The sequence below is a fragment of the Mytilus edulis genome, chromosome 6 (assembly GCF_963676685.1).
Source record: "Mytilus edulis chromosome 6, xbMytEdul2.2, whole genome shotgun sequence".
NCBI lineage: Eukaryota > Metazoa > Mollusca > Bivalvia > Mytilida > Mytilidae > Mytilus > Mytilus edulis.
Window position 1 is genome coordinate 93,588,637 of NC_092349.1, and position 14,075 is coordinate 93,602,711.

At 31.9% G+C, this 14,075-nt stretch overlaps 1 protein-coding gene across 17 annotated transcripts in view; it reads right to left on the minus strand.

Moving 5' to 3' along the window:
• Nucleotides 1-14,026, minus strand: part of LOC139528925 (ataxin-2-like protein) — a 50,650-nt gene extending 36,624 nt beyond the window's left edge. For all 17 annotated transcript variants that reach the window (XR_011665729.1, XR_011665728.1, XR_011665726.1 and 14 more), the window contains exons 1-7: nt 13,548-14,026; nt 7,361-7,400; nt 6,321-6,374; nt 5,448-5,519; nt 4,969-5,122; nt 3,619-3,752; nt 3,073-3,161 (exon numbers count right to left, since the gene is read on the minus strand). Coding sequence is in view for 14 of the 17 variants with exons in the window: in XM_071325176.1 (XP_071181277.1) it covers nt 3,073-3,161; nt 3,619-3,752; nt 4,969-5,122; nt 5,448-5,519; nt 6,321-6,374; nt 7,361-7,400; nt 13,548-13,606 (602 nt within the window). In the remaining 3 variants the exon portion in view is untranslated. The remainder of the gene's footprint in view (nt 1-3,072; nt 3,162-3,618; nt 3,753-4,968; nt 5,123-5,447; nt 5,520-6,320; nt 6,375-7,360; nt 7,401-13,547) is intronic.
• Between the last annotated feature and the right edge of the window lie 49 nt (nt 14,027-14,075).

Genomic DNA, 14,075 nt, shown 5'->3' on the forward strand with positions numbered 1-14,075 from the left:
AATATTAAGATGTAAAAAAACTGCTTGTTATCACTGAATGGTAAAGATTATTTTAATTTATCAGTTGGTAGTAAAAAGTGAATATACATTGTATATTGTATATAACAAAGATTTAAGTTGATTCTGGACAAAAAAAGATAACTCTAATTAAAAAAAAAATTGATATTTCACAATATTGTGCAATTAGATATTTCTTGCCATTGCGCAATACTGTGCAATTGAAAAGACTTGCTATTGCACAATACTTAATATAATAATTTTAGATCCTGATTTGGACCAACTTGAAAACTGGGCCCATAATAAAAAATCTAAGTACATTTTTGGATTCAGCATATCAAAGAACTTCAAGATTTCAATTTTTGTTAAAATCAGACTAAGTTTAATTTTGGACCCTTTGGACTTTAGTGTAGACCAATTTGAAAACAGGACCAAAAATGAAGAATCTACATACACAGTTAGATTTGGTATATCAAAGAACCCCATTTATTCAATTTTTGATGAAATCAAACAAAGTTTAATTTTGGACCCCGATTTGGACCAACTTGAAAACTTGGCCAATAATCAAGAATCTAAGTACATTTTTAGATTCAGCATATCAAAGAACCTAACTGATTCATTTTTTGTCAAAATCAAACTAAGTTTAATTTTGGACCCTTTGGACCTTAATGTAGACCAATTGGAAAACGGGACCAAAAGTTAAGAATCTACATACACAGTCATGACAGTTAGATTCAGCATATCAAAGAACCCCAATTATTCAATTTTGATGAAATCAAACAAAAGTTTAATTTTGGACCCTTTGGGCCCCTTATTATGTTGGGACCAAAACTCCCAAAATCAAACCCAACCTTTCTTTTATGGTCATAAACCTTGTGTTTAAATTTCATAGATTTCTATTTACTTATACTAACGTTATGGTGCGAAAACCAAGAAAAATGCTTATTTGGGTCCCTTTTTGGCCCCTAATTCCTAAACTGTTGGGACCTAAACTCCCAAAATCAATACCAATCTTCCTTTTGTAGTCATTAACATTGTGTTTAAATTTCATTGATTTCTATTTACTTAAACTAATGTTATTGTGCGAAAACCAAGAATAATGCTTATTTGGGCCCTTTTTTGGCCCCTAATTCCTAAACTGTTGAGACCAAAACTCCCAAAATCAATCCCAACCGTTCTTTTGTGGTCATAAACCTTGTGTCAAAATTTCATAGATTTCTATTAACTTAAACTAAAGTTATAGTGCGAAAACCAAGAAAATGCTTATTTGGGCCCTTTTTGGCCCCTAATTCCTAAAATGTTGGGACCAAAACTCCCAAAATCTATACCAACCTTCCTTTTGTGGTCATAAACCTTGTGTTAAAATTTTATAGATTTCCATTCACTTTTACTAAAGTTAGAGTGCGAAAACTAAAAGTATTCGGACGCCGGACGACGACGACGACGACGACGACGACGACGCCAACGTGATAGCAATATACGACGAAAATTTTTTCAAAATTTGCGGTCGTATAAAAACTTAACCACAAACATGTCATTTTGTGTCACGTTTTTCTAAAGGAACCCTAAGTAAACAAATAACAAAAACATACAAACATGTCAACAATAAAACCTAAAGGCACCCTAAGTAAACAAATAACAAAAACTTAACATGTCAACAATAAAACCTAAAGGCACCCTAAGTAAACAAATAACAAAAACTTAACATGTCAACAATAAAACCTAAAGGCACCCTAAGTAAACAAATAACAAAAACATACAAACATGTCAACAATAAAACCTAAAGGCACCCTAAGTAAACAAATAACAAAAACTTAACATGTCAACAATAAAACCTAAAGGCACCCTAAGTAAACAAATAACAAAAACTTAACATGTCAACAATAAAACCTAAAGGCACCCTAAGTAAACAAATAACAAAAACTTACAAACATGTCAACAATAAAACCTAAAGGCAACCTAAGTAAACAAATAACAAAAACTTACAAACATGTCAACAATAAAACCTAAAGGCACCCTAAGTAAACAAATAACAAAAACTTAACATATCAACAATAAAACCTAAAGGCACCCTAAGTAAACAAATAACAAAAACTTAACATGTCAACAATAAAACCTAAAGGCACCCTAAGTAAACAAATAACAAAAACTTAACCACAAACATGTCAACAATAAAACTCTTATAAACTCTTCATTATTCTTGACTTTCAAAGATAAGCTAGAACAGTACCATCCAAAGTGCAGCAGATCATACTCTTTGATCACAAAATAGGATCTATTGAATGTTGTTTACAATCCAGAGAAATGGTAAAAGGACATTAAAATCAATGGTTAAAATGAGTGTAATAATTTGTTGTTATAGGTGATTTGCATATCCAATGTATCACAATAATCCTCAAAGATAATGAACCAGTAAACATTCAGTCGGCATTCCAATTTAATAAAGTTATCATATGACATGTATGATATATGATCAGAATTTGTAACCTTTACCATAGTTTCCTTATTAAAACATAATCAACTGTAAGACAAAAACTTTACTGAATTCATAAAGAAACATTAGGGTTATCTTTAAACATGTTAAATCAGATTTGTTTCTGTCCTGTTTTGATTTAAAACTATAACATCTTGAAATCATTTCTATATATATTGAAAACTGATCTGTATTGGTGGTATACTAAAGTGTATTGTTGTAGAGATTAATCTATGTTGATTTAAAATTGAACTGTTGAGGGATTTCTAATATGTATTGTGTTTAGTATCAACAAATGTTGGTTTAACATTTATCTGCCTTTATCTTAACAGTAAGGATCCTGTTGTTCAGTGGTTGTTGTTTGTTCGTGTGCTTGTCTTATATAAGATTATATTGATTTTCATGTGATTAACACTTGTCTTTTTTGGGCCCTGTATAGTGTGATCCAAGGCTCTGGGTTAAAGACTGTAACCTGGAATTGTTAAACTTTTAAAACATTGCGACTTGGATGAAGTTGTCTCATTGACACTCATACCACATATTTTTATTTATATTTGGTTCATGGAATGCCGACGTTATTGGTGTAAACAAGTTATACTAACGTGTATTGGTGTAAAGAATCATCGTATGTAGATTTCACATTAAACTGTCTTTCATTTGTTGAAAACATGTCATCGGCATCCCATCCATTCTGAAATTTAATAAAATAAAACATGTTCAAAATATTGTTTTTACATTATCTAGTATTATGAGCATCATTAAAGGTTTTTTTTGTATCAAGTATTTACAGTTATTCCATTACATGAATTATTAAATTATGTAAAATTCAAATGACAAAAAACTTGATAAATTTTTAAGTAGTGGCTTAACCATGAAAATGATGTTGTGGAAAATGACATATGACAGACTGAAGCTTAAAAAATCAACACATCTGAATACAATGTATAAAACACCCTGGTCTTCTACCCATGAAATATAATATACAAATAGTTTATTTATCCATAGAAGTTTCAAGTTTGCGTGACCACAACTTCATTGTTTAAAACTGATACTTGGTTTAGAAGAAACAGTCCCCATACTACCTACCATGACTACTGTAGACCAAACCAAAAAAGAGAACAAATACTTAGTACATAAAGATTACTCACTGATGCTCCTCCCCCATCATGTAGACCCCCTCCCCCTTGAGTTTCTGATTCCTCCGGCTCCCAAGGAGTCAGTTCACGAAGTTCTTTGTCAGCAACTCCATTCTGTTTTGTTATTGCAGTGTCAGTAAATGTATCTGAAACAATAAAATTTTTCATTAGAATACACTTCTTTATCACAGCTGTGGAATTGTCATAAATATTAGATTCTTGTGGCATTATATATTGTAATAAATATTTAAGAGATAGCTGTGAGTACTTACCTTTAACAGCATAATCTAAATCTACATCAACACTGTGGCCATTGTGGCATTATTAATATTGTAAAAGACAGTGAGTTCCTACCTTTAACAGCATAATCTAAATCTACATCAACACTGTGGCCATTGTGGCATTATTAATATTGTAAAAGACAGTGAGTTCCTACCTTTAACAGCATAATCTAAATCTACATCAACACTGTGGCCATTGTGGCATTATTAATATTGTAAAAGACAGTGAGTTCCTACCTTTAACAGCATAATCTAAATCTACATCAACACTGTGGCCATTGTGGCATTATATATTGTAATAAATATTTAAGAGATAGCTGTGAGTACTTACCTTTAACAGCCTAATCTAAATCTACATCAACACTGTGGCCATTGTGGCATTATATATTGTAATAAATATTTAAGAGATAGCTGTGAGTACTTACCTTTAACAGCATAATCTAAATCTACATCAACACTGTGGCCATTGTGGCATTATTAATATTGTAAAAGACAGTGAGTTCCTACCTTTAACAGCATAATCTAAATCTACATCATCACTGTGGCCATTGTGGCATTATTAATATTGTAAAAGACAGTGAGTTCCTACCTTTAACAGCATAATCTAAATCTACATCAACACTGTGGCCATTGTGGCATTATTAATATTGTAAAAGACAGTGAGTTCCTACCTTTAACAGCATAATCTAAATCTACATCAACACTGTGGCCATTGTGGCATTATTAATATTGTAAAAGACAGTGAGTTCCTACCTTTAACAGCATAATCTAAATCTACATCATCACTGTGGCCATTGTGGCATTATTAATATTGTAAAAGACAGTGAGTTCCTACCTTTAACAGCATAATCTAAATCTACATCAACACTGTGGCCATTGTGGCATTATTAATATTGTAAATGACAGTGAGTTCCTACCTTTAACAGCATAATCTAAATCTACATCAACACTGTGGCCATTGTGGCATTATTAATATCGTAAAAGACAGTGAGTTCCTACCTTTAACAGCATAATCTAAATCTACATCAACACTGTGGCCATTGTGGCATTATTAATATTGTAAAAGACAGTGAGTTCCTACCTTTAACAGCATAATCTAAATCTACATCAACAGCTGTAATCATTAAAATATCTCCACAGTTAAATATTATCTTCTCTTGTACAAGCTCTCTGGAAGGAACATTATTATTGCCAGTGTCATCAATTTTATGGGCCATTTCTAATACAACGTCCATCTAAAAAAATAATAAACAAAATATAAGACATAAGTAATCTTTTAACATGTTTAATGAAATGTTTCAGTGCTTATGTTGGCATCTTTGTACAATGTTGTTTTTTTAAATCTTACCATTTGCATTGGTAACCTTCACCACTACATCATGTTAATAAACTAAATGTTTTACACAACAATGAATAATGACTCAGCCATACAACCATGCCATGGTGCTATCTGAACATCCTGGGAGAACATGGATAAACTCTATATGATAATTGATCATAGATACCATAATTAATGTATTGTACACCATTGTTTCCTCTAAAAAAGATGATATTAATTACCTTTGGACTACATGTTTTAAGGATTCCTTCATAGCATTTTCCATTCTTCACTTGAAGTTGAACACAGCATCCCTACAAAAATAATATGTTAAAAATAATTCAGTTTTGTACGGCAATGTATATATTTACATGTCATTTCAGGGCCTTTTATAGATAACTATGGGGTTTGTGTTTTGCTCATTGTTGAAGGCCATACAGTGAGTAATAGTTGTTAGCTACAATGTCATTTGGTCTTTGGAGAGTTGTCTCATTTGCAATTATACCTTATCTTCTTATATTCATATAAAGATGTAAAGCGGTATACATTGTAGCATCATAAACCCAACTGTACTTAATCATGTATATAAAAAAGATGTGGTATAATATTCAAATCCATGTAGGGTTTGAGCTTCCATCTCACTTAATTAGAATTTACTGACCTCATACATATCTTATTATGTTAGAACAGTATAATGTCACTAGCACACTGTCCAACTAATATATATCTTGGACAACTAATATGTTGATACTACTTGTCTGATGCCTACGTTTTGTTACTGGTAAAAATAATTGAGTTTTCCTCGGTGGGTTTGTTGTGTTGGTCTGTTCTGTAGAAGTGATGTTGAAGATAAAGTTGAAAGTAAGTTCTCTGATTTTTACACTTTTAATATTTATTTCACATAGTACAGACAAAAATATGTAAAATTACCACTGTTTAATACATGTATTACATCATGTACATAAGAGTGCATATTTCATATTATATAAGTCTCAGTGTTCATGGTGTTAGATGAAATGATATTGTCCGTTATAATTATTAGATATTTATAATGTGGACTCCCTAGAATAAGATTGAGAATTAGGACTGTAGCAGCTCAGAGATATAATACTTACAACAAGACTAGTTGCAATATAGGTAAATCTGGGATTGGTAAAAATTCCTTCACTCTGTAAATAAAACATATTTATATTATGGCATGGCAATTCTAAGTCCCATGCTGGTTTAAAACTCATTGTAATGGAACCAGATTCTAACAAGATCTTTAACTTGTCATGGTGTAAACAAAATAACCAATGTCATGTCAATATCTTCAAGCATGAAAAACAGTGTGTCGAAACTGATTGTTTCAGTGATTGTTAAGTCAAAGGACCATATCTCTGCACAAAATCCTCAGACTGGAACAAATTTCAAACTAGAACTGTAACTTGTCATGATAAAACTATAAACCAATTATGTTTGTAGATCTTGCAGGACTGTCTTTCTGATAACTTTTGCTTTAAAAAGTTTCTATCTAGCCATTCATGATTTTAAGGTATTAATTATTTTAAGATCTAGATATCGAAAAAAACATTGGTAAAACTTATCACTGCAAACTCAAATAATGTATGTACATGTATATAAAGAGACTATTTTGGTCTTGTTGACTCAGTTGTAAATCTTGTATTGCTGATACTTTTTTTGTAGTTTTAAGTTTCTGATATTTAAGTTTCTATCCATCTAAAATAAAGCAATTTAGTTTGTAAAGTTAGTAAAAGGTTCCACAGAACCCTATGTTTTGCCTATGATTACTGCTGTCAGTGTAGACATGGTAGAAGTGAAATGTTGACATAGAAAGTGCAATGCAGTGAGTCAAAGTCCATTTACACAATGTATCAATTAAAAGTATAGAATTTTTAGAACTGCAGAAAGACATGCAGAAAGATACTATGTGAATTAAGTTTTTTATCCTTCATTGAACTTTTGATGTCGTCCCTAATCATATTTGTGGTTAAATTTATTGTTCTAGTATGCACTATGTGAGGTCTTTAATGAAGTACAAAGTTTCACAAGAGACAAAGTTTCAGTTATTCTTGGAAGTAACTTATAAGTTTTAAGTTTATAGAGCTGTGACTGATTATTATTACATATCTTTTTACAGCCAAATCTTACTTACAATAACATTCTTGTCAAAGCTTCCTCTTGCTTTTGTCACCCTAAAACAACAAGTAAATATATATCAACAGTTTTATTTTTATAACAATACAAACTCATTATATCAAAATTATAGTATGAATATTATACAAAATTAACGTAAATTATTTTTTCAATTATCATGATTATAAAGGATGCCATCACATTTTTGGAAATATGTACATAAAATTGAGAAAGGAAATGGTGAATATGTCAAAGCGACAACCACCCGACCATAGAGCAAACAACAGCCGAAGGCAACCAATGGGTCTTCAATGTAGCGAGAATTCCCGCACCCGTAGGTGTCCTTCAGCTGGCCCCTAAAATATGCATAATAGTACAGTGATAATGGACGTCATACTAAACTCCGAATTATACACAAGAAACTAAAATTTAAAATCATACAAGACTAACAAAGGCCAGAGGCTCCTGACTTGGGACAGGCGCAAAATTGCGGCGGGGTTAAACATGTTTATGAGATCTCAACCCTCCCCCTATACCTCTAGCCAATGTAGAAAAGTAAAAGAATAACAATACGCACATTAAAATTCAGTTCAAGAGAAGTCCGAGTCTGATGTCAAAAGATGTAACAAAAGAAAATAAATAAAATGACAATAATACATAAATAACAACAGACTACTAGCAGTTAACTGACATGCCAGCTCCAGACCTCAATTAAACTGATTGAAAGATTATGTCTTCATCATACAGTACGCCCAGAGAGTTTGTAATCGCGAACTTTTATCACCGATTTCCGAGTGTAGCGGTGTGACACCGCGAATCACAGATTCTACTCCCAATTTCCTCCAAAGATTCTCTCCCAACACCGCGTGGCTGTTAATTGGTTTATTGCCCATCGGATGAACTGAAAATTAATGACGCGTGACAACATAATCGGATTAGCCAGATTTATTACCTTTGTACATTTAATCGATCTTGATTGCACCTGTGTGCTTTAAAATACGTTATTTAAATGTCCATTCATTGTCAGATAAAAGTGTGACATTTTTATTTAAAATAAGATAATTATTCTTGTATGTATATGCCCATGTCATTGTCATATTAAATAAAACGTAAAAACGTATAAAAATACGAATAAAACACTTATTTAGTATTTTCATTATAGTCCGATCAGGTCATAATTTTTGTTTTTTCAACAAAGTTTCAACAAAGATGATTTTACCACAATTAGAACCTTTTATGACCTACTCAGTGAATATCCGGTTCATTAATAGTTCAATATTATATAATTAATATCAACTGGCTTAAAACAAAATGTTGTTTTTACGGTAATTTGTCCAATCTAAATCAAACCCTAGAGTTAATTTATCGGACCAACAAGTGAACTCTGTTACTTTCAATTTATTTTGAAATGTAAAATATTATGTTTCACTACCTCGGTAGATTACCGACTTGAAATATTTGAATTTAAAAAAGAAACTGTAAAGTGACAAATAGTTTTGTATGCAATGTGGTAGCCCTATATTCATAAATACTGAGATAATTCCCCGCCCAGACACAACACAATAATCACAACCTTATTTAATTATATGAAGAAATAAAATCATGTGTTTTTTATCTGTTATGATCTGTTATTGATCTTTTATTATTTAAAATAAAATTGGATTGCCGCAATCCGTATTTTACTGCTGTTAAAAGTCCTCAGCGAAATATAAAAAGAAGTATTTCAACAATTTATACTATAGAATATTAAAATGAAATTATATCGTACAAGAAAGAAATATGTAAAAAAAAATGTGGATCGGATTTTTACGATCGACACATTTTCACAGAGGATCTCTACCAACGCCCATCAGGAACTGAACGACATGCATCCTGTTTTCATCTACCATTAATGTATAGTGTTGACTATGGAAGTATAAATAATGTCCAGGTTTATGTCCTCTGTTGACTGAGAAACGTATAAATGAAAGGCTGATGTTCGTTTATTCAGAAAAGGAATAAAATTTAGAATCCGGTTAATCAATTGTAAAAGGACCTTCTAGAGCCTCAATCTTAACGCACACAAATGTCAATCATTACATGAATTTTCCCACGGTTATCCAGAAAGGTCACCTGAGTTTACTGTTACATGATACTATTTCCCGCCAAATAAAAATCTCGTGGACAAAATTGATGTCACTATTTTTAGCATTCAATATTGTGAGCGATGTCAAGTTCAAGTTCAACCACGCACTGTTGATCACTGAGATGCGTGTCGTCTTCCCACGGCAATTAATTGTTTTAAAAATATTTAAAGATAACTGTTCTAAATACAACACAAAGGTTTACATTCATTGTGCGTAAATGAATATTATGCAACGACGAGTTGATGCAGCTATAGAAGTATTCCTGTTGTAGCCGAAATGTATTATATCCTAAAGTAATGCTAATCGTGAAGAGAAAATGCCGTAGACTTATTAAGCATAACGAATGGTGAATAGTATTTTCTTTTTTACTTGCATATACAATTACAAGTTTTAAGACACGTAATTTTCTTTAAACTCACTGCTCACATTTTATACCTTCAGCGTTAGTTTCCGTTTATTTTCACGCAAGTATGTCTCTTTTCGTAAGTTATATCAATTACCGATAAATAAAAAACGAGGTCATAATCAAGTATAGATTTTTTTTATAAAACTTTAATGCAATTGAAAGCATTAACAACAACGTTTTGGATTTTAAAACTTTTATTTTGTAATCGTAAAATGGAAATGGCGTAGAATTATTAGCATAACAGATAAGGAATAATATTTTCTTTTTTACTTGTAGTATAAAAAACTTTGAGACGTGTAATTTTTCTTTAAACTGCCCTCATTTATTCAGCGTTAGTCTCCGTTTATTGTTGCACAATTATATCTCTTTTAGTAAATTAAATATTTATTTACTGATAAAAAAACGGAAGTCAAAATCAAATATAGTTGTTTAAAAACTTGATTAAAATGTACAGAGTAATTGAAAGAATTAACAACAACGTTTTGCTTTTTATTTTAATCTTTCATTTGTTTCAAGCAATCAGATATAACCTGATAATCAATAGACAGGAAATACAATTGTTTAATTACATTAGAAATCTCACATACCTTGACTGTCGCGTGCCGGCATAGATCAGACGGATTAGGGCAATTAATTACCTGGTGTCACACCGCGTCACACCAGACTGAGAGAGATGTCGCTAATACAATAAACAAAAGGTAGCGGATTTACGCGGAAGTCGGAGGGAATACTCCCAAATTTCTCCGAGAATTTTGGGAGGGATGTCGGAGTTTCCTGGTGTTACACCAGGAAAAATATCGGAGTATGGAGTTTGGGATTACAAACTCCTTGGGCGTACTGTATGAATATCAGGTACAATCCCTCCCGTTAGGGGTTTAGTATCATACTATCATAAAATATATGAGAAGAACATAACCCGTGTCATGCCAACAACTGTTTTTTTAGAAATAAATGTGTTTAGTTCCGATGCAAAGACCCTATCAGTGAATCAATGTTAAAGCCAAAATATGCAATCTTTAATGACCTGACAACAGTATCGTAACTATATCCCCTTTTAATAAGTCTATTTAAAGGTTTTGTTAGTTTCTGAGGAGAATACTGACATTTTTGTGCTTTATAAAGAATATTTCCATAAAATTTTGGATGTGAAATACCTGAACGTATAAGATGTCTGCATGTTGAGTTATATTTACGAATTATTTCCTTATACCGGTGATAAAATTTAGTAAATGTTTTGACCAGTTTGTGATATCGAAAACCCTGGTGTAATAATTTTTCAGTAATACATAAATTTCTCTCGCTAAAATCTAATACATTGTTACATACACGAGCGAATCGTACAAGTTGAGATATATAAACACCATAAGATGGTGACAAGGGAACGTCACCATCTAAAAATGGATAATTAACAATAGGAAATGAAAAATCATCTCTTTTATCATAAATTTTTGTATTAAGCTTCCCGTTTATGATATAGATATCAAGATCGAGGAAAGGGCAGTGGTCATTGTTATCATTAGCTTTATTTAAAGTAAGTTCTACAGGATAAATTTCTTTAGTATACATACTGAAGTCGTCATTATTTAGAGCCAATATATCATCCAAATATCTAAAAGTATTGTTAAATTTTTGTATCAAATGTTGTTTTGATGGGTCTTTGCTAATTTTAGTCATAAATTGTAACTCATAACAATACAAAAACAGGTCCGCAATAAGTGGTGCACAGTTAGTCCCCATTGGAATTCCAATAACTTGACGATATACGGAATCTCCAAAGCGAACAAAAATGTTATCAAGTAAAAATTCAAGTGCATAAATAGTATCAAAGCATGTCCAATTGACATAGTTCTTTTGTTTATTGCTACTAAAAAATGATCTAAAAGAGTTAGAACATATGTACTCGCATTCCGACTTTTTAAATGCCCAGTTAATTAGGGATGTGAATTTTTTCTTAATAAGAATATGAGGCAAAGTGGTATATAGGGTAGAAAAATCAAAACTTTGAACAGATTCAAAATCACCAATATATGCATGCAATTTATCAAGTACTTCCAATGAGTTTTTGACACTCCAAAGGTAATTAATTCCACTATTTTCAAAGGCCTTATTTGAACAATTTATTATCAGGTTTTTTATTGTACCAAGTGTACTAGTAAGTAAAACAGACAATTTAGTAGTTGAACAATGGCTGGAAGATGAAATAAATCTATATTTGTAAGGTTTTTTGTGCAGCTTCGGAAGCCAGTACATAGTTGGGACTTTCATTGTGTTTATGTACACCTTATCGCTATTTGGAATGTCCTGCTGTGGTGTCAGATATTTTCTATTATGACGTCAAAATTTTAGGGAACTTATGTCCAGAAATGGAGAAAATAGTGATAAAAGTGTATTAAGGGGGAAAGCAGAATTATTTAGGTAATTTAAAGCAAATAATATAACTTATCATGCTTGTGGGTTTGTAAGTTGGTGAGTTTGCAAATCTTGTTCATAATGGTATATACATGAGGTACTGCAGAATAAGAATGCCATGTATATGTTTACATTGATACATGTACCAGTTTTCAATGGTACAAAATAACTAAATTTCTTCAGGATTTTTATCTTAGTGCTCCTGTAAAAATATGTAATTTCTCATTGAGGGTGGTAAAGGGTTATTTTCGTGCAATGTTTTCAGCCTTTTTATTTCCCATATTTTCGTGTTTTGACATTTTATTTCTCGTTTTCTCGTGTTTGGCTCAATTTGAGTGCTTCGTGTTTCCCCTTATTCTATTTTCCGTGTTTCGTGACTGTGCTCTTTATATCTTGTGCATGTCCCGCAATTTGTTATACTGCATACCTTCTGAAATTTATGAAATCTAATAGTAATTGGTGTATGTTGTTTTCATTCTACTTTTGCATTATGTATGGTATCATTGAAGTCCATCAAATTACTGTGAATATTTTTTTCTTCATAAAAGATGCAAGTAGCGGACACTTAAAGTGGACCGGAAAGTCTCCATGTCCATTAATAAGGCTGTATGATCACCAAGAACGACTGAGTAAAAACTTATGGTACTTTTTCCTTAATATTTACCCCTTTATTTCTCGTGCTTCGTTGTCCTCAATTTTTTAATTTTTCGTGCAATGTTTTTGAAATTTTTATTTCACATGTTTCCGTGTTCAGTATCCCCCTTTACCACCCTCCGCATTTAATACACCTTATCGCTATTTGTCCGTCATAGCTGGATATCACACAGGTTCCCATAAAATTTTGACGTCATACTACAAAATATCTGACGCCACAATGAAAAAGTGATTGTTGTATGTGTCACAAGTTCAAGCGGCCGGGTCAGCCGGGATTAGCGATAAGGACTTAAGGTGTATTGAAATTCTTCATATTGTCATGATAATCAAGAAATGTGTCAACTGAAATAACTTTTGGACATTTTATCTTTAAAAATAATTTAAACGTTTATTTTACAATCTGGTTTAATTACAGTTAAATATAATGTAAATTATTCGCCAGACCGAAATCATGACCGCATTGAATGATGAACAACGTGTAACATCGAGATACTGAGACTGACTTGAGGATAAAAAAAGTAAACAAAGGCTGTTGGCTCACTGACAATGAAATTGTCTAAAATGACATGATGATGAGGGGTAAATTGTTGTGAGACACCGAATAAAAGCACCTGTTTCCAGTATTTGTGTTGGGTCGATGGGTTCTGTTTCTCTTTTGACTGTTCATCATGGAGGTCCTGTCAGGTCGTGTTTAGAATGTGATCCTCTCCAAATCAGGAGTTCATATCGGTACAAAATATGTACCGATCTCTTCCGCAAATATTATAGTTTAAATATAATGTCACTAAAAGCAAATCAATGCAATATATGTTAAGTGTTGGTTTGTTCAATCAAAGTTGATTTATTCTGCCACAGGCTGCTACGCGGTAGAATATATTTCTGCTATGGAGGACGCACTACTTTTCTTATATTAAATTTTATAACTATTGCCTCTTTTTTGCAGATTTGATGCTAAACCATTTATTAACATCTTTTTATTACTATTTTTATTATTATTTACAGTATCCCCATAGCTGTGATATCAGATAAATGAATACATGAATGCGGACTATTTCGGTTGTTCCAAGAAGTAGTGAGTTGTGTGAAAAAACCAATGTCGGTCTCTCTCGATTTGACCCCAATGAAATTATTTGAAAACA